We start from the raw sequence: 20,651 nt of genomic DNA, 5'->3' as shown, positions 1-20,651 counted from the left end.
TTTTTTCTTTTTCACAAACATTCATTGTAGCCATACTATGAATCCAGATGCATTTGAATTAAGACTGTGCCAGACACAGGAGGTGCAAATGAGTTTCCTTTTAAGAGTGACTGGGCTCTCCCTTAGAGATAAGGTGAGAAGGTCAGTCATTTGGGAAGGACTTGGAGTCCTGTTGGCAGAAGGCCATGCTGACCATGAGGAAGACATGCTGGAGAGATTATCTCTCAGCTGGCTTGGGAATGCCTTGGGAATGCATCCCTCTGGATGACCTGGAGGAGGCTGGGGAGAGAGATGTTTGGGTTTCTCTGCTTAGACTGCTACCCCTGTGACCTGAATCCAGACAAGCGGAAGCAAACTAAGAAGTTTTCCTCAGTCCCGTCTGTATACTGGGAAAACTTTTTGGGGTTTTTTTTTTTTGCTTGAAGTGTTTTATCCTTTATTTATTTCAGTCAACCCTTTAACCCTGCAAAAGTAGCATTTCAAAGCATTTGTTTTTAAGCAGTATCTTGCCGTTGTAAGCACATGTAGCCAACTGTAAGTGCTAATTCCTTTCCCCCCTCTTTCTCTCTCTAGACTCTGGTCAAGTTGAATCCCAAACTTCAGCCGATGGTTGACATGATCAAAGCTAACAGGGCCAAATGGGAGGAACTGAACAGGAAGAGACAACGCGGCCAGAGTGTTTCTGCACCCGCGAGCCCCTGCAGTGGTGACAGCACAGAAGCCAGTGGCTGCACTGTGGCCAAAACTGGCAGCACACCCTGCTGCAGTGGCAGTGCTGACGGATCACCCTCTAAAGCAGCTAGTTAGCTTCTGCTGCCGAGCTTCTGAGCTGATTTCCTAGGCTTATTTCCTCCAAAATGCAGTCTGCAAAAGAGGAAGTGCAGCGCATGCAGAGATTCATGGGCTCTGCTCCTGTTCGCTTTTTGCTACTAGAGATGAGCTTCAGACTTGAGTGTGGCGCTATCATAGAGGTTTTTCTGCTGCCTTCAGATTCCCTGTGCTGAAGGGTGACAGAGCTGTGTTTGGCAAGCTTGTCAGAGCAGCTACAAATCAGCCGATGACACCACGTCAGAAAGGAAACTCAAACCACTGTGTCAACATGTCAGCCAGTGAGCTAACACCAACAATTCCACGGCAGTGTACAGATTTTCAGCACAGGCATGGAGAATATAGGAGAGGAATATTTGTCTCTGCTGTGGTTTGTTTTGCTTTTGGCACCCCCTTGTTGCTCCTTCTTTTTGTCCAGGGTAACAGATTATTGTTATTTTTTGTAAATCTGTAAATAGGCTATCGAGTTATTGAAAAGAGTAAGGATTGTAATGTGGCTGTAGACTTTGTGAAGGCCTACGTGGTGCAGGAACAACAAGGACCTGTGACAATGCTTGCAGTGCAAATTGAATTCCCACTCCCTCTCTTCCTGTGCCTTGTTTTAGGATCCTAATGAAACATGCATGGCCTCCGTGCTGAGGTTCTTAGATAGTGTGTCGAACCACGCTGTGGTTTTTGCCATAATTTGTAAAAACCAGTGACTGCAATTAACGTCTTGACCCCCATAAACTTAAATATATATTTGCCTAGTTTTATAAATGCAGGGCCTAACTTATCACACGCAAACTTACACACACACACACACACACACACACACACACACACACACACACACACACACACACACACACACACACACACACACACACACACACACACACACACACACACACACACACACACAAATGTGCCTTGATGAAGCTGTTCTGATATTATATTAACTTCTGCAGGAAATCTTAACATCTACTAATTTAACACTCGCAGCTGTTACCTAAAAATAAAATATTCTTTAATATCAAAAGCCATTGTTGGACATTTTAAGAGCTGCCCTTTTTTGCTTATAGCCAATCAGTTTGAAAGGAAGATCCTTACCACTCTTGTGGTTATCTGTTGAATCAGCAGGTGATCAGAGCTTAGATAGCATAGAGACTGCAAACACGTGGAAGCAGATAGCATTGCTGTTTCTCATTGTTTATTGTCTGTAGCAGTTAAGGGTATTTCCTAAAATGTAAAACGTTTCAATCTAATTTCACAAATGCTACCAGCGGTATACTGCATTTTATTAAAAAAAAAATCTCTTGAGACAATGACATGTCACTTGTAGTCACAAACTTTTGTTTAAATTAGAGCCCAGTCATTAATATATTGTTGGGACTTAAATGAGAAAGTAAAAATTTCCATTACTGATATATTGGGTGATATTCTTTGAAGATATTGACATATAATATGTTAGTTAAATGTCAGTTAAATATTCATTTTTAACATCACTAAATATTTCATAAAATAGCAAAAAATTTACTATCACGACCCCACTTGACTCCACAGTTAGACTGTATATAAAGGATGGACAGAGCCCTTGTTAAGCCACCCTGCAGTTAGTAAACTAATGGGTGACTTAAGCCTTAAACGTATTGTTTTAGTGAAATCAAGAAGAAGAAGATCTGACTTTGAAACTGAGAGACGCCACACAGCCAGTTATTTTTATTAAAATTATCATTAGAATTTGACAGGAAGTGAGTCACATGTTGTTAGCCAATGACTGTGTGGTGTCCAGGGCAATTTTCCTCTAGACATCTATACAACTGCAGCTCTTTTGACAGCCACTGCTGCCCCCTGCTGGTTATTTAAAGAACTTCCACATTGGCTTCTCCATCTATCTTTTATGTACAGTCTATACCCAGCTGTGATGTATACTCTTGTGCTCCTGCACAGTCCTGAGAGCTTTGGAGTTGGAGCCACCCTATGGACAAACTATGTGATGACACCATTTCTAAATTAGGCTTAAAATTGGACATTATTTAAATTATGAAACAATTATAATAAGTATTATTTTGGGGTGGGGGGTTGCCTTATGAGTTGTCTTGTAGCTTTTGTTAACTGGAGTTTTACAACGTGACTGTGCACATTGTGTGGCATGGATCTGTGTGCTCTGTATTTTAGTTGAAGAGCTAAACTGAAGTCAGCCAGATTGTTTTTTGTTTTTTCTTTGTTTGTTTGTTTTGTTTTGTTTTTTAAATTGCATGTCTTTATGCAGTATTAAATTCAACCACTTGCTAAGGATGTAGCAAATAAGTGAGCCAAGAAATACCTCGTACTTTCATCAGTAAACATTTTATCTCATGGGAAATGCATGACTTAAATTCTATTGCATCATGTTATGTGATTTACGTATGAATATCACTGTTCTATTTTCCAGTTAGGTCTCCGGGCAGGGCCAACTTCTACTCATTTTTTCCCCGCATTGTAACGTGCTTTTTGTGTTTCTTCTTTCTCCCAGTTTGGACTCTGGATTTATTCACTGCAGGCTAAACTGAAAGAAAACTTAGGCATGGAAAGGCAAATGAGCGATGTTTCTGTTGAGAGTTTAAATAAAAAGTGCTGCTACACGTGCTCTGGTTTGCTCTGACTCTGATTGTGGTGGTCCATTTTGAAGCTGCACTGCTGTCAAGTATGCATTTAAGATATTTATTTATTTACATATTTATGTATGTTACAAATATTTACATATTTATGTATGTTACTACATACAAGGCTCAGAAACGCTATTTCTTTGTTAGAGAGTCTTTTTAATAATCAATAATTCAAGGAGATTTTAACTGACCTTTAATTTTAATTGTGCATTTTTACAGTTCTGTGCAAAAGCCACGTCTCATTTCTTTATATCTTGCTTCCAAGGAGTCAGACTTTCCTGTAACTTCTTAAAGTGGTCTTGAGCAGTAGTTTTCCAGGTTTTCTGAAGGTCTTTCAAAGCTTTTCTTTGGAGACTGGCTGCTTTTTCACACATTTTCAGTCCATTTTTTATACCTGACTGTATTTTTTTGTTTGCAAAGCCACTTAAATCTCACCTATGAGTCATCCAAGTCTAAAAAAAAGCACCTAACTCGAGGGATGAACAAGTGTTGTGTCTACAGATAACAGACAACTTAGCAAAGAACTAATTTTAAATTGTATCTTTGGACACTTTGTTACTGGAAGCCCGTTGCAAAAACACATAATTTGTTCCCACTTCCTTAGTAAATCTCTAAAAAATGTCAACGATAACACAGTCTGACAGACATAACACTGTATTTTTGCCTCAACAAGGTGATTCCCAAAGAGCTATTAACTGAAATAGCTCAGCATGCGGAGTGTGTCCTTAAAAAGACACAAGTGGGGGACAAAAGAGGAAATGGCAGGCCTTAAAAACACATCTACAGCAAATGAAAAGTATCTGAAAGTCATGTCCTTAAGAAATACGAAGAAATCATGACCTGAAACACGATCTAAGAGAGCTGTGTCTGTATCTGGCCCCTTAGTTGAGCTTTAATGTTGATTAAAGCATCAACAGAAATGTGTCAATAGAAAGGTGGGAGTCTCTGTCATGGTTTGTGGCTGTATTTCAGCCAGTGACCTTGGCGTCTTGACATATTTGATGAAATTATGAACACACACAAAAAAAGATTTTGATCCATTATGCAATACCATCAGAAAAGCATCTGATTGGCATGTATTGATAGATGCTCACTCGTACAGATACTGTTGATACTGTTTATCTGGATGTTGCATTTTCAGATGAAAACACAGAGACTCGGATGGTTGATCAAAAGTTTCTCCCACTGAAAACGCAATGTGCAGATAAACAGAATCAACTTTCTGTGGCTTCTAATTGGCAGTGGCAACTTCTTTAAGTTGCTTGAAGACGTTACTGAATATTGATTTTCAAAAGAATTCAAGAAAACGAGAGGCAGCCCAAGACTTTTGCACGGTACTGAATAGTCCATCAGAGATGCTTATTAAAATTTTCCTCGCCATGGACACCGTCTCCCGTTTTACATCTGATTTCTTCAGTGCAGTACTGACCCCATGTGGACAAATGCATCCTTGCACACAAACTGTATCTCTCAATGAAATTCAGTAGATAAGGCGTTTCATTGAGAAATCTTTGAATTTGTAAAGAGTGGAAATTGCACCACAAACATTATGCTGGTCAGGTTACAAAGATGTAAAGATATTAGTGAAAAGATAATTACCTGCAAAATATATCAATCTAATCATATTGGGAAATATGACAGTCAGTCCTCAATTTAATTATGGATCCCTTGTGTCTTTTATCTGATATATCTATTCACACATAATTCTGAGCATTAGACTATTAGACTGTGAACGCTGCAGTGCATTTCACAGTTCAAGTCGGAGCTCGATTGCTGTTGACGGTGGTGGTGCTGACGTCAGCCAGCACTGTGTGTGGGTGGCTGTGTGGGTGAAGATGACTCCCAAATGAGCCTGTGCGTAGAAAAAAATAAAAAATAAAAGCCTGTCAGGAAGCAAAAGACAGGCTCTGTTAAGCTCTGCTGTTTTACCTTGAGCTCCGCATGGTGCAGGTACAGGCTGAGCAAACAAAAAAAAGCTGCTCTCAGGCTCTCGTTGACCTTCCTAACACAGCCTGACAGTATAAATAAAGACTACAACTGAAGGGCTAAATTTAAGATGATGTATGAGGAAAAAGTTTTCTGCTCTCGCAACAATGTGGAGTGCATACAAAAAGCCAAAGAAAATAATAAAGAATTCACAACTGGGAAGTTTTACTTTAATTTATTGCACAAACAGCATTGACAAAACATACTTAGAAGTTACTATGTTGTTAAGAGAAGTGGAAAAATTGACCAAAAAGGGTACAGCCATAACATTCAAAAACAAGCTCTCGCATATTTTTGACACAAGAGGGTAGAAGGTCAGATAAGAGTTAAGGGGAGGGGGGTTGGGTCCTGAACAAATCTTTTTACTTTTGGGGGATTTCTTTTGACCTTAAAGCACATGGGGATCCTGGAAAACATGACAAATAGTTAACAATGGAAAGGTAGACCTTACTTCAACATGAGACCCAAAAGTCCAGTATCAAAATGTAGTACATTACAGGAGCCGATCCAAAAAACCTTTCACACAATACACTATTCAACTGTTTGACGAGCTGAAGAATTTTGGGGTAAACACAAATGATACAACTACATGGCAGGAAGAAAAAAAAAAGGTGTTTGAAACATGTTTAATACAAAGTTTTAGCAGGTGTAACAGTCACACATATTTACATTTTAGAGCTCTTCAGATGGTTATCTTTGCATATGCTAATTAAAAAATACAGTTTAACTTTGCAGTAAGTTGCCATAACATTAAACGCATGTACAGTATGCCCGCATGATCTGATGAGTTGAGTCTTTGGTACAACGTGAGCACCAGAATCCAGAGGCCCTACACTGCAAACGTGGTCATGATGGAAATGGCTTTTTTCCCCTCCCCCCACTCTCTCATCAACAAACCATGCAAGGTTAATGCCTTCAGTGCAAACACTAAACACACTGGGAATCATCCGTCTTCATCCTCATACTGTTCATCTAAGGGTGGGGAAATTTTGGTGGTGCAGAACAAAGACTCGAGGGGACCCATTATGTTTTTTCATCATTTTCTGTTATGGTTGTATTATTGTGGTTAATATTGACATAACATCAACCCCACCCACCTGCTGCTGAACACCACTGTTTGTGTCTGTCAGCCAATTAGAAGAGAGCTAGCTGAGATGAACTGAAGGGGCTACGCAAAGGTCCAGCAGAAGATAAATAACGATCATTGTGACCTGTGAATCATGCCAAGCTACTCGAGCAGAGTCCAAGAATAGAAAGGTGGGGCTAGATATGAACATAATAGGTCCCATTTAACTCGAAAAAGTTCATCACCAGTGGTACACACACACACACGCATACACAAGAAACAAGTCTATGGCAATTGGTCAGTACAACAGAAGGGAGGAGGGCATGAAAAGATGAACAGGAGACACAGATGACCTTCATGTCCAAGTCTGTTGTCCTTCACAAAGGGACTTCAATGTACACACGTGTAGTAGAAGGGTAGGCAGACAAAAGCTTTAGAAAGGCACAGAGCTTCAGAAAGCGCATTGAGCTGAAAGTTAGGACTAAAGAAATGCCAATCACTCAATTGCATACACTCACACACACTCTCTCTCTCACACACTCTCTCTCTCTCTCTCTCACACACACACACCCACACACACACACACACACACACACACACACACACACACACACACACACGACAGGATCATGTAGACAAATTGTTTCTGCTAATGTTGGCAAGGATTTTTTAGCAGTTTAACAAAAGAAAATGTGATGAAAATAGAAGGTTTTTGTTGCATCACAGTTGTGGCTTAGAAGGATGAGACCGTGACACGAGTAAAAATGAGCTTCAACATGGACGACAATGATTGTTACAGCAGATTAAGTGCAATACAAAGTCAAAGCAAGAAAAAGCCTGGGTGAATCGTTAAATGGCACCGAATGACACTTTTGATGGAGAAGACAAAGATCTGTGTCCGTTTTGAATTCACATTTAGTATCTATTAATCAAAAATGCACAAGATGCTTTTAGAAAACAAAACAAAAAGGTTAGCTGAAGATGGACAGAAGTGTTCAATTAGAGGAGGTTTCTGTTGCCGAAGATGTTATTTGGGTCCACGTAGTCCTTGACAGACTTGAGCATCCCCATGCCGACGCTGGAGATGGTCTCTCTCATCCACTCCTTCCGAAGTTTCCCCACTGAATGACAGAGGAGAGAAATAAATAAATAAACCAAGGAAGACGACCGAGGGGGAGAAATAGAGGAATCGGCACGGCTGATTGCTCAGCAGGCTGCTGGGAGCCAATCAATCTTGTGAGAGTGAGTGAATAAACAGAGGGTGATAAATGCTTTTATTCAGAGAGGAGAAATGTTTTGCATGGCATGATTTATGGAGCTCAGCAGACTATCAAACTCATTAGGCTCTGTGTGTTCCCAGAGGAGGGGCCGGCTGGCGGCTGGAGCGGGCCGTCCCCGGCTCCCTCACTTTTTGAGCCACCACTCCCCCCCAATTCCCCCCCCCCCCAGAGTCACAGGAGCATTTTCTGTGTGTGTTTCTGTCTCATTGTGCCAACGGCCGCACTCCTCCAGCTGACCCGCAAGGGTGTTGTGCTCCGTTGTCCCGAACGTCACTCTATGCCCCGACACTGGCCCGATCATCATTAGGGTGCCACAGCCAGCCGTGGAGCACTAAAACAATGGCGCTCTGTCAGCGGGATTTTGGCTTTCAGCCGCTCCTCGCGGCCTCTCCTCGTCGTCCAAACCCCCCCAACCTGAGGAGTGAGACTGCCTTCGGCATGAAGCCCAGTGAGGGCGCCCATTACTTTACCAGCTGTCTAGTCCGACATTCTCCAAAGCATTTGGACCTGACAGGATCCCACAGAGTGGAGTCGGCAACTTTTCAAACAGGAGAATTTAACAGCAAATTTAACCAAATTAAAGCAGTAATTTATATTTTTGTATTTGGCAATAAGAGGAGGAAAAGAGTGGTGCTACTGGGGACTAACAACACTGACTTACTCAACTGGTCAGTAACCCCAAGAAACCCCAAATATGTAGATTTAGGTTCATGTCAAATGTTTTTCGGCACAGCTGAGAAGAAGTTTAGTGGGTTCAAAAGCAGTGGCACAGTTTGGTCTTCTCATAATTCTACTTAAAGTGGCGTTTAAAAAAAAGTCACAAAAATGGGTCTAACTTCAAGTTTAACTTTGCCTTTTACGGCCTAACCAAGTACTTAAATAATAAATGATACATGAGAAGCTTTCACCTTTTCTCTGTTTTCTATCAGTGCAACTTTTTGGGGGGATAATGTGGGATTTGGGAAGCTGACAGGCAACTTTCACATTTTTCAGTGTAAAACACTGATCCATGTGAGATAATAGCAGTAAGAATGGTCATTTCGGTCACTGTTTTAGCTTTAATCCCTGCAAAATCAATTCAAAAAGAACAAGTACTCATTATCAGAGTGGGATAATAATAACTAAAAATCCGGGAAAGGAAAGCTGCTTCATTCTTGGAAAAAGTCAGCTTTTAATAACAGTCCAGCAAAGAGGAAGTAAGTAAATTTTAACTTTTGACGTCGTGTCACTTTAAAAGAAACACTCGATATCTACAACCCACCCACACAAAAAAAAAGATAGACTTGAGAACAGAGCAGCTCCGAACAGGTGCTGCTCTCTGTGTAAACATGTGAAAGCAGCAGTGTAATCAGTTTAGATAAGATTATAAAGGCCAAAAAGAAAAAAAGAAGAGGAAAAAAAAAAGCGTGTCTTCACATGCCTTCCTTTCCCAATCCATATGATTCTCTCCGCACCAGTAGCAAAGCAGCCTCCACCCCCCCAGTGCTCCCAGGGCAAGATGAGAAAAAGGGGCCACCCTGACATGTTACAGCGCTATGTTATCAGAGTTTGGCCAAGAAACCCAGATGGGGATAAGCCATGAGGCTAGTGAGGCCCGTCTCCTGACAAAACAGGGCAGACAGCGGGGTCACTGGGGACTCTGATACCACACAAACCTCCAGATGGTGACAAGGGGACCAATCAGCTGCTACCCAATAACTAAGAAAGTACCATGCTCTCTACCACCACCACCACCTCCTCCCCCTCCCCACTTCTTTCCCCTCGTTCCACCTCCATCCCACCCTCCTCTCAGGAATAGGAGAGAAAACAGAAGGTGCTGGGACTGCATCATTGCCTCCATCACTGTGATAATTTACACATCTATCTTGTCATATTCTCTCTTTTTTGCTTGCTATTGCAATCAATCTCACCAGGTTTGGTGTGTGCAGCTGAGACATGCAAAGAAGCGCAGGTAGCTATTTTAGAAAAGCCCCCCCTCCTTCTCAAAAATCAAACAACTGACATTTCTCCCATGTGGAAAAGCCCGGGGAAGTTCAGGGCGAATGGCAAACGGGGAACTTCACCAAATCAGGTCATTCTTTTTATCTCCCGAGAGCAGCGACCTGAGTGGAAGTGCAGTGTGGAGAGCGGGTGAGAGAAAAGCTCCGCAAAAATAAGAAAAAAAGAAAAAAGAAAGCTGCAAGGTGAGGTGAAGATGCTGGGCACCCTCGAATGGCCTTTATTTGGAGAAGAAGAGAGAAGCTGTGTTGAGGCTCATCCGCTTCCACACCCTGCTCTCGCTCTCCTGGGGTTTCTCTAACAAATGGGGGTCAGGACATGACAGACAGGGTAAGGCAGTGGCCCTGCATTCCTGTGATACGACCAAGCCGGAGTATTGGGTGAGGAGTTGCGGTGCAGGGTTGATAGATGGATGATTCTCCTAGTGATGGATGTTCCGACAACTCTTCACTGCTGCGACACTGGTGACCTAGTTAAAGAGGACATTTCTCCTGGTGTTCTGTCTTTAAGCACTGGCCAATATTTAAACATTTAACATGTTTGTTTTGGGTTTTTTTTAAAGCCAGTTTGTTAAAACCGACTCCTTTTTCATTAAAAATGTTTTTCCCCTGGACAGCAGCTGACACACAGTGCTGTTAGGTGAGTATTACGTCCTGTAGTGAAAGGGGTCGAAGCGCTCCGCATGCAGAGACTCCCTTTCGTACGCCCACGCAGCACTGTGCTGACCTGCTGTAAATACAGGGCCACAAAAATGTATATTTTCTCCACTGGCCTCCCACCTCACCATCCTTGACTACATCTGTTTTGTTTGATACACAAAACCCAGGGAAACTAGCTCCATTTGTCAAGCGCTGATTGTGGGCAGACAAACCGTCCTGTCTGCACCCAGATAGCGAGCCCCGCTGTTATTAATCACAATTACAGAATGGGCCACGCACACGGTAGCTGCATCAATATCCCACCCCCCTCTCCCCAGCGTCACCTCCCTGTGCCGCTCGGGGTGGCCGGGCCACCGTTTGGAGGTCAGTGTACAGCCGGCGATAACGGCGGCATCATTTACCCTGGCCCGCTGCCTCCTTTTTATTAGCAATCTTTTAATTTTGAACCCGTCCCCGCCTTCAGGAAAAATTGTGATTTAATATCGCAGCTGATTCACTGCATACTGTTTTTGACAGGTGTGATGAATAGCCTCAAGTGATGTATGAAAACAGCGAGGCGGATGGCAATATAGATAAGGCAGCCGTTTCGGTTAGCCCTGATGGGGCCAGGAGAGTTGTTTCGCCGCCCTCCCCTGCTCACGTTTCATTTGGTCACTGCTGAAATGAACAAATAGCCGAGTCAGAGTCATTCATCTGAGCTGCGGGAACAGATTTTGGAAATGTGAAGGAAGCGATGAAAGATCCACGACCAAATGCACATTTACAGCACGACTGGCTGCCAGCTTGCCAGCATAGAAGAGCACGCTGGGTAGGCTCGCCATGCTGTCATCGCAATTCAGTACAAAACTTTTTTTTTTCTCCTGGCCAACTGAAACATAAGAGAATGTCCAAATATAACATCACTGTGCTTTTTTGGTGATTTATGTGCACTTGCTTTCTGCAGTTTGCGAAAACAGGCTCTATATTTAAAGCACAAAATTCTCAGCTCTGGGTACCTCCATGGTGATGTGACAAGCTCCCTCCATTGGCAAGGATCTCCTCTCTAGCTGCATGCTGTCAAGAGGGGGAAAAACCAAAACAACACTCAGTTTATACATTATATAATGTTATATTCTGACATCTGCTGTGTTGGGTGTTGGCGTTTCAACATGTTATCACATCAGATGCAATTTGTTCTAATTTTTTTAACAGTTTGTGGCATAATGTGCAGCAAAATAAAACTGGATCTACCTCCACTTGTTCATACACGTGCACTGGATCACTGAGTCCTCTGTAGTTGAAGGCAAAGTAAAAGTAGACACAGGCACCGGCATCATACGTCTGAGTCACCCTGCACGAAAAAGAAACGCGTTCAAACGAGCGGAAAAAACCTTAATCTTTCTCTTTCCACCGTCTCTCAGAAAATCTAATTTACATGCATCTGAAGGAGGAGTTTTTTGACAAGTTGCTCCATTTTACATACAATAAATGATTCTTTTGTATTGGAATCGGAAGACAAAGTGCAGTGGGAGGTTTGGTTTTCCCCAGCGAACCTCTGACCTCAATTCCATTCATGGTTAGCAGAAAGCGGAGGCAGCGTGGAAGCACTGTCGCCTTTAATAACACAACATTATCACATAATAAATGGCGATCAAATCCTTTTACTGAATCATCTGAGCCACATTTACTCCTCAGGTATGATGCAGGCGAGGGGATTCAACTGACATCATAATATTCGTGTTTTTCCCACACTGCTAAATGCAGCTAACGCTCAGGTTTTCGAACATATTGTGTTAACAACCTTTGTGTTGAGAATATAATGCTGCTTCTCCCGTTTACATGTTCTCTCTCTGGCCTTGCTCCCTCTGGAGGAGCAGGGTGCTGGGCCCTTGTTCATTTGACATGGCCCATCACCTGGCACACTCACTGTTCTGGAGGTTAAATGGACAAATCAATCATGTGACAGACTGCAGCCGGGAAATGAATGGCTGTAGCATAATCAGGCTGAGGCCTAATCTGTCCGCAATCTGTGAGCAGCAGCCTGGTGCTCCTCAACCAGCTCGCCGTCTGTCTGTCTGTCACAACGTCCGACCGCATTGTCTCCGTGGCTCTTGCAAACTCAACAGGGGTCACACTTGGTATGCACCTCAGTACTTCCAAGGTTACAACTGAAATGTATTGAATGCAATTTGCTGTCAAGTAATAAAAGACAGCAACTTATAGTCATTCTATTTGTTTTTCTTTGCTTTTAATTTGTTTCTAATTTAGACCAACTTCTTTAATTTGGGGAATGCTCTTGATTATTTGTGTATAGATGGCATTTAAAGGATTGATGTGATGATATTTTATGACAACATGATGTTTATTATTTTTTTCTGAAATATTTATATTTGCAAAAATTACATATTTGCAAAAACTGCTACACCGAATAACAAGATCCTTTATTCTTATGAACATTTGAACTGCTGTTTATGTTCAGCATTTATCAGACAAACAACTACACCTCAGTTTAAAATCGCATCCAACAAGAAAACCATTTAATCCTTGAGTATCATTTGCTAAAAACTACACTGCCCTGCTTGTTTAATAAGTTACTTCAACTCGTTACATATGTGTGACCTGATTGAGAGTGTCATATTTTTAATAGGCTTTGGACAAATTGCATTGCTGTGGTCTTTTCATGGGAAGAACAATATGAACAATATGAAATCTATACTGTAGGTGTCGTTTCTGCACTAGTGTTAAACATTAAAATATGGTCAGGAGACTGGCAGAGCATTCAGACTCAGTCTTTTGGAAACTGTTTTTAAATATTACCTGCATGTGGATAATGGTGGAAACTGAACTCCTTTGTCTTTACACTCTCGCACGATGCGCGCTTTTACATTTCTGCAAATGTCCAAAACCCTAAAAAAAAAAGAAGAAAAGACAAGAAAGAAAATTAATAGGAGTTTAAAAAAAAACAGATTGTTATGTTGGTTTTTTGTCCAAGCTGATATTTGTGTGTTTAAAACATGATAACAATGTGTATTTAAAACCAAGCACCGCAAAAATATAAATAATAAAAGAAAGACAGAAAAAAAAAAAACATTAAAGAAAGGGAAGAGACCAGGCAGGAGGTAGAGACCAGACTGACTAACATGAAGACCATTGTGGGAGAGATTCCCACTGGTGTGGAAATGGCCGCCAGTCCTAAGCATCTGCAGTCGTGCGTGGAGTGTGGAGGATGGGGAGGAGGCTGGGTAATGAGCCAGGCACATATGCTCGCCTCACTGCCTGATCTCTTGGTCTCTCCCCATCAGGCATGTTACACAACAAGGAGCCTGCATGTGCTCCCGTTTGTTGTGTGAGGAAGCAGGACAATGAAAACATGTAGAAAATGCAGATCACAGTACATGGATGTGAGATGAGCCTGTGTCTCATAGTACATGGTACATATACAGAGCACACTCACACACCTCTCCCCTCTGTGTGTGTGCGTGGGTGTGTGAGTATGTCAGTAGTGGTAAGTTTGTATGCTGAGGAGGAAAAGCTCCACCAACGCAGGGTCATTTAATGAGGGGGAGAAGGCAGGCATGAAGGTGAATGTGAAAGGCAGAGGCAAGGAGAAATAAACGAAAGGAAGGGAAAAAACAGGATTAGGACGCTCAGGGCAGACTCTGCAGGAGGCGAGTGAATCAATGTATTTACCTGTCCCAAGGCATAGAGGTTTCAAAGGACTCGCCAATCACATAGTAGTCCATTCCCAAGTCCTGGTTGGAATGAAATGCACATATATTAGCAGGCTGATATGTTAATTTGATTCAGCACATTTTATGAGCACTGTGGTAACCCGGTAAAGCAAGCATATGCAGAAATCCTCCAAGCTTGTGATCTTATTTTGAAACCACAGCTTCTTATTTTTATGAGCTGGATGACATTCGACCAACAGAATTTTTTTTTTTTCTTAAGGCAAAGCACAATTTTCTTCTTTAAAGGAAAAAAAGAGAAATGAAAGCAGATTCTCTTCTCTGTACCGATAAAACAAGCAATTTCAAGACATTATCTTGGGCTTTTTTGTGATGTTTTACCACTGGCTTACATTCAACAGAACAAACCACTATCATAAAACTAGAATATAAAGAATAACTACATGAATAACTAGTAGTACTAGTAGTAGACCTGTGCATTCTCAAGGAGAAATTTGCATGTGAAATTTTCAGACCTGTATTACAAAAAAGCATTTTTGAATAGAAGCTGTTGCTTTATTGAAAAGGGCTTTAAATTCTGGATGCCCTTCCCAATGCAACCCCAAAAGGGTTTGTGCCTCCTCCTGGGATTGAAATCGGGATTATCGCTTGTTGGGCGAATGTGTAAACATCTACAATATGGAGCCACTGAGGAAGGACTTTTGAAACCTGAGATAAAAAAAAAAGTACAGCAGAAAGCTGTTGATGACCTGCTTAAGTGTATTTAAACACCCTGCTTGTTGATGATTATCAGAAAGGTTTCTAACAGGGATGACCTGAGTCAACTTTCTATTGTCGTTCTGTCTGCATTTACTGTGCTCTTCTACTGCTGTTCAATGCCTTGACAACAACTGTGACCAGATCAAATCAAAGCCCTCCCGAGGTCATATTCCGCTGCTTTCATTGCTGCTCGCTATCGTCTCCGCTGTCAAATTGCAATCTCCCTGCCTGGCCCACCTGCCCATCAGCTCAGGCAGGGAAAAAGCCAGAGAAGTGACCCACCCGGAGGTAAGCGATGACAAAGGTCAACATGTAGCCCCTCTGCCCATTGTCCTCTCCAGCTGCCAGGCCCCTGCGAGGAGACATCAGGGTTAATATTTAACAGATCTTTTCTTTAGCTTTGTTGCTCCGGCTGCTCCCTCTCACAACCGCTGTCTTGGAGGCTGTCAGTGCAACAATGTACAGATCAATGGCGCTATGCTCCCTGCATTGCCATAGGTCAGCCACACATCTATCACCTGCGGTGGGTAATCACATTTTCATCTACCATCCAAACTAATCAGGCCAAGCTCATTAGAAAATCACTATATTGATTTTCACCTTTCTTCCTGTTTCCCATCACTGCAGGAAACGTTCCTCACCACACCTAAGCAATCCATCACCAGCACTTGAGCTGATGGGTGATGGCCATTTATTGGAAATAATGCAATTATTAAGACTATGTTGCATCTGACAGGTTTTGGCTGGTATGGCTTAACCCCTTTCTATCACAAAACCATTGTTTGAACCTCAGTAAGATCCTAAAATAGAAGCAAACATGAAATGCTACAATGGTGTCAAGTAAGACTTAATGAATATAATGTATGGCATGTACAATCAAATACTTTTAAGTCTGATCAAACATTTGGCATATCACATTTGTGGTCTATCTGAGATGAAAGGTTGATATCTTTATCCATTCATATGTTTTTGCAGTTTTTTAAATGACTGGTTTTAATAAAAATCCATATTTGAACTTTAAAGCTTTCTTTCTTTCGTTGTGTGTGGAAGATTTTGGATCTGAGTAAATTAGGACCGAGGTCTTATGTGGCTGTGAAAAATAATGAGAACAGACAAAAATGTCTGAGGAAACCGTGCATCAGCTGCTAATTGGATTATTTGGAGTTCGTTATAGATGAGAAATGTTTATATCAGGTTTCTACACAGATACATTCATATTAGGTTTCCAAAAACTTTTGCTGTTTACCAATTACAATTCACCAATAAATGAAAGTAATTCTTTTCATAACAATTACACAGATGGCAAATGAACTGAATATTCTTTTTTGAGGGCTTACAAAATGGTTCTGGATGAAGGAGGTTTCTTCTCTAGCTGGCTGGTAACAGATTTCCAAGAAAGTCCTCACTGATGTGTTTCATGATCAATCACAACAGCCAAACACTCCCCAGCTGTGTCTTGTGGCCCTGTGCTGTCCTAAGGGGAGCTGTGCCCTACTATCTCTGCCCACCTCACACCTACTTTAGCATTAAAGCTAGCCTGACAGGAGGACATCCAGAGGTGATCCATCAATCCACACCGAGACAAACTACTGAGTCGAAGAACAAATCTTAAGTGTGTAACTGTGCTTTTCAGTTCTTATCACTGCTACTACAAGGCTGGTTAAAATCAGCGCCACCACTGTGTATAAAGCCTCACCTTATGGCACATTTCTAACCTTTCTGATCTTTAAATGATCCACCAATATAGAGAATTGGAAGACAAAGGTGTACAAATACAAAACTCGGCAGCCACTACTCACCCAAATTTTGCAGCGATGTCATAAACCTGCTTTTCATGCTGCAGGACCTTCTCGCGGTCACCCTCAAACAGCAGGGTGGCCACACACAAGCGGTTGGGGTCAAACCCTTTGAACTGAGAATTAAAGAGGTAGGCTCATTTTTCATGTAAAACACCTGCAGCAAGAACCTTACAGTGTTCACCCCTGGTTATTTTTTACCTTGGTGATGTAAAATTTCTTCAACCCGTCCAAAAAGGAAGTGAAAATTGAAGATACTTGAGGCTTCAGGGCATGACCTGTTAAATAGCAGATTAAAATTAGTTCAGTTAATTCACCTAAAAGAAGCCATAAGGTAAATAAAATAAACAAATTTCCCACACATTAGGCAAACTCTGCTTCTGCTTGCATCCTCCAGTGTTCTGAGAGGGCAAAGCAACTGATATATTTGGAATTGCAAACAAAAGAAGAAGAAATAAATGGTAACATTTGAATAACTTCACAACTGGCCAGTGGCTGCGAGCGACAGCGACTATAAATCAGAGAGTTTCCGAAGGGAAGTGGGGTTGACACAGTGATATCCGTCTTCCTCAGCCACCCTTTTTGATTTATTCCTGATCGGACGCACAAAAGCGCCTGTGGACAAGGGAAAATGAGGGGCTGGGGCCAATGGGATGGTTATCAATCACAGCAGGGAAGTCATGGGTGATGTCGCCGAGACTTAACAGTTCATTTATTTCCCCCTATGCTCAAGTCTCTTCATCACTTAGTGTCCTAATTGTTTCCATTCCAAAATGTGATTGTAGGTCTTAAGGTCCCTCACAGCCATCATACTCGTTAATTAAATACTCAAAATCCAGGGAGAAAAAAATTGCTAATACAATGAACAAAACTGATATGTTCATATGTTTAGATTATATTTCCTTTATACAAAATCCTTATTTTTATATATTAATACAGGTAGAGCTAAATTGTTTGTTTAGTCTCAAACTAAAAAAAAACCCCCCAACCCTTTTATATAGTACCCAAACTTTCTCCACAGTAATCATTATTAAAAAGTAAGGACAAGTCACTAAATCCATGAATGCATTATAGTGCCATGAGTTTTAGTTTTTATCCCCCCCCTCAAAAAAAAAAGAAAAAGAAAGAAAAAAATCCTGGTCACTTTGTCTTCCCTGTGTAATGCTAGGAAGTGCCTACTCTGTGAAAAGTGGAAATACAGGGAAGATAATGAGATCCCACGAGACTGGGGAACTTTGCAGCGATCTCTGGGAATGCCAGATGCATTCCACTGGACCCGAAGAAACAACATCATAAAACTTCAGTGTAATAACGACTTAATTCTGGTCGGGTTTATTTTTCACCGCGCTTCAAACTGTGTGTTTGTGTGTGTGTGCGCGCGCGCAGATATTCGGTTGCAAAAATAATAATCAATTTAACGATTCAGTGGCATGGACCGTTGTGACATCATTGACTGCTGCACAAGTGCAATTTATGGTTAGGTGGAACACCAAACAAAATAAAATGGGAGAAACTAAAGAAATGATTAAACCACATCATGTGGCTCATGTTGCAAAGCTCTCTGATCAAAGCCAAAGGTTTTATAGGGGCCTGGAAAAACAAAAAAATAAAAATAAAAATCAACCCAAATTAAGTCCTACTTGTAACGGGAAAAGCTAATGTTGAGAATTTGTAGATTAAATGAAAGTCATATAGACACATAAAGAGGTGATAACTGGGATGAGCTTAAATGTGAACTCCAAATAAAACTTACCAAATTTAAATTGTTCATTATCCATGAGTCGTATAGAAGCTGGGGCACACCTCTGCAGGGAAAACAAGTTGGCCTGAATTAGTTGAATGAACAACAATAAAGAGCTTTGACTTTATAGCTTTTGGTTATTTGTCCTAAATGTACAGTATACAGACTCTCTGAGACAGCACTTCAGGCCAAATGAGGTCTGATGACATCAGATGCCTTTGCAAGTTGGTCTATAAATCAATTTTTTCCCTGCTTTCTTCTGCCAGGTTAGCTTTAAAGGAGGTAAAACGAAGACCTGAAAGTGCTTACTTTGTGCATACCTCAAACACACAGTAACTTTCTAGCCTCCATCTCATGTTAAGACATGGTTTTATGGAGCAACAGAGCACAACATGCTGAAGGGGAGATTAACCTGTTACCTGTCTGGCAACCTCTCGAAGACAGGCAACTCCCATCTCGAAATTAGGGAACACCACAGAGCCGTATTTTTGGTACTCCGGCATGGGACGAATCTTCATTGTAACCTCGGTAACCACGCCCAGGGTTCCTGTGGAAAATCACAGTGAGAGATTTTGAGCAGAACAAAAAGAAGTACATCAGTTCCCAGAGTTTATATGACCTAACCTGCTTTGAGCGGAACTCAAGACTGTTTTACAGGGCTCTGGTACATGTCCCAAGGGTTGTTCTGGTGACCTTTGTCTCACATTTCACTTAGCAGATCTGGTTTTCTACCACACACTGGGGGATAACTGAGATTTATCAGCTTACGAACACCAGGAAGTAAAGCAGGGGGATATCAAAGGCACCAAGACCAACAACAGCAACACGTACACAAGGTACAAGGAAACCTCCGGCTGGCCTCATGACCCTGGAAGCTTTTAACAATTAGCTGCTGCTGCTGAAATCCTCACACCACTTGGTTCAAATATACCCAATGTTTATTTGAAAGTAAACTATGGGTAGCAAAGGATGTTTGCCATCCCTTCTCATAAAAAAATTGAATGAAGCTCAATCTTTGAGCACTTGCTTTCATATGACTTTTCAGAAAAAGATGTGGCTAATCAAAATGCTTTTTTTTTTGTTAGCAGATGAAGAATGAAAACTACAATCAGTGAAAAAAAATGAAAACGTTGCTTTTTCTACAAGAACACAAGCACAGTTTTAAAAAAACTGTTCTCAAAGTGAACTGTACAAACATTTTAAGGGTTTTGGACTATTTCAACAAAAGAGAATATCTGATGGATTTGCACAACACGTAATTGCCATTTTTACACTTTCTCCACACACTCAACAATGAACAACAGCTATTAGAGCTAGTTTGTGAATTTTATTGCTATGATCCAAATTGCTTTCTTGCACCCTGTGCGCTCTGTATCATTATAGATCACGTTCATTTATAAATGTATCCCCCATGAACACAGCCATAGTCCATCAGGAGGCTTCATCAGCCTGTTATGGTTGTTAATGAGGCCTCTAATGTGACACTGTATGCCACATGCTGCTCCCTAGTGGCACAGTGGAAAACGTGACTGTATTGGGCCTCACCCCAAGACGGGTTTTTTCTCCCCCCTCCTGATAGCATGCAGGAGAAGCCACTTAATGAGAGAGGGGTGGGGATCTAGAGAAGGAGAGAAAGAAAGACTGTAGGAGGAGCCAGAGTGAGGGCTAAATGGAGGCAATAAGAACAGCAATGCTGGAAAAACTCTCTCAGGACAGATGCAATGCAATGAAATACTGAGTGCAGCTTAAGCTAACTTTACTGGAACTCTTGCTATTAAACTAACCTCATCTTAAAGGCTACGTATTTGCGGAAAGGGAATATTCACAATGAAGAGCGTTTTTAGCAGCAAATATTTTGACCAAAAAAGCCACTGACCATTGTGCAACCACTGCTTTAAATCAATCATTTAACTCTCAACATTAAGTTAGTGTTAGTTGGTTTCATATTGTATTTTCTGCATGGTTGAGGGGAGTTTAAAAGAGAAAAGGATTAGCATTGATCATTCCAATCATTGTTTACACTGACTGTAGCAAGGGGGAAGAACTACTTTGCATTCAGGTTACTTCAAGGTCAGAGAGATACACAGACCTGTTGTTGTGCAGAGAATAAGAAGCTTGAGGTTTCACAGTAATTTCTAATGAAATTGATGCGTTCCACTTAACATGCAGAGCATAGTTGAGGGTTTTAGCGTGGCGCTTTGCTGTTGTTGTGGCCTACTGTCAGACACCAGGATGGGATT

General features: G+C 41.5%; 2 protein-coding genes across 2 annotated transcripts in view; one reads left to right on the top strand and one right to left on the bottom strand.

Moving 5' to 3' along the window:
- The window catches only part of pde11a (phosphodiesterase 11a), a 49,659-nt gene extending 46,222 nt beyond the window's left edge, over nt 1-3,437 (top strand). Inside the window, exon 20 of the mRNA XM_031743315.2 lies at nt 574-3,437. Within this exon, the coding sequence (XP_031599175.1) occupies nt 574-807 (234 nt within the window). The 3' untranslated portion in view covers nt 808-3,437. The remainder of the gene's footprint in view (nt 1-573) is intronic.
- A 2,166-nt stretch (nt 3,438-5,603) lies between these two features.
- agps (alkylglycerone phosphate synthase) overlaps nt 5,604-20,651 on the bottom strand; it is a 28,874-nt gene continuing 13,826 nt past the window's right edge. The window contains exons 11-20 of the mRNA XM_031743170.2: nt 18,831-18,958; nt 18,424-18,475; nt 16,872-16,948; nt 16,674-16,786; nt 15,157-15,226; nt 14,117-14,178; nt 13,244-13,333; nt 11,678-11,777; nt 11,443-11,500; nt 5,604-7,631 (exon numbers count right to left, since the gene is read on the bottom strand). Coding sequence (XP_031599030.1) covers nt 7,510-7,631; nt 11,443-11,500; nt 11,678-11,777; nt 13,244-13,333; nt 14,117-14,178; nt 15,157-15,226; nt 16,674-16,786; nt 16,872-16,948; nt 18,424-18,475; nt 18,831-18,958 — 872 coding nt within the window. The 3' untranslated portion in view covers nt 5,604-7,509. The remainder of the gene's footprint in view (nt 7,632-11,442; nt 11,501-11,677; nt 11,778-13,243; nt 13,334-14,116; nt 14,179-15,156; nt 15,227-16,673; nt 16,787-16,871; nt 16,949-18,423; nt 18,476-18,830; nt 18,959-20,651) is intronic.

This window comes from Oreochromis aureus, linkage group 16, assembly GCF_013358895.1.
Source record: "Oreochromis aureus strain Israel breed Guangdong linkage group 16, ZZ_aureus, whole genome shotgun sequence".
Lineage (NCBI taxonomy): Eukaryota > Metazoa > Chordata > Actinopteri > Cichliformes > Cichlidae > Oreochromis > Oreochromis aureus.
The sequence above is the reverse complement of the archived record's forward strand: the minus strand, read 5'-3'. Positions and strand labels throughout refer to the sequence as shown.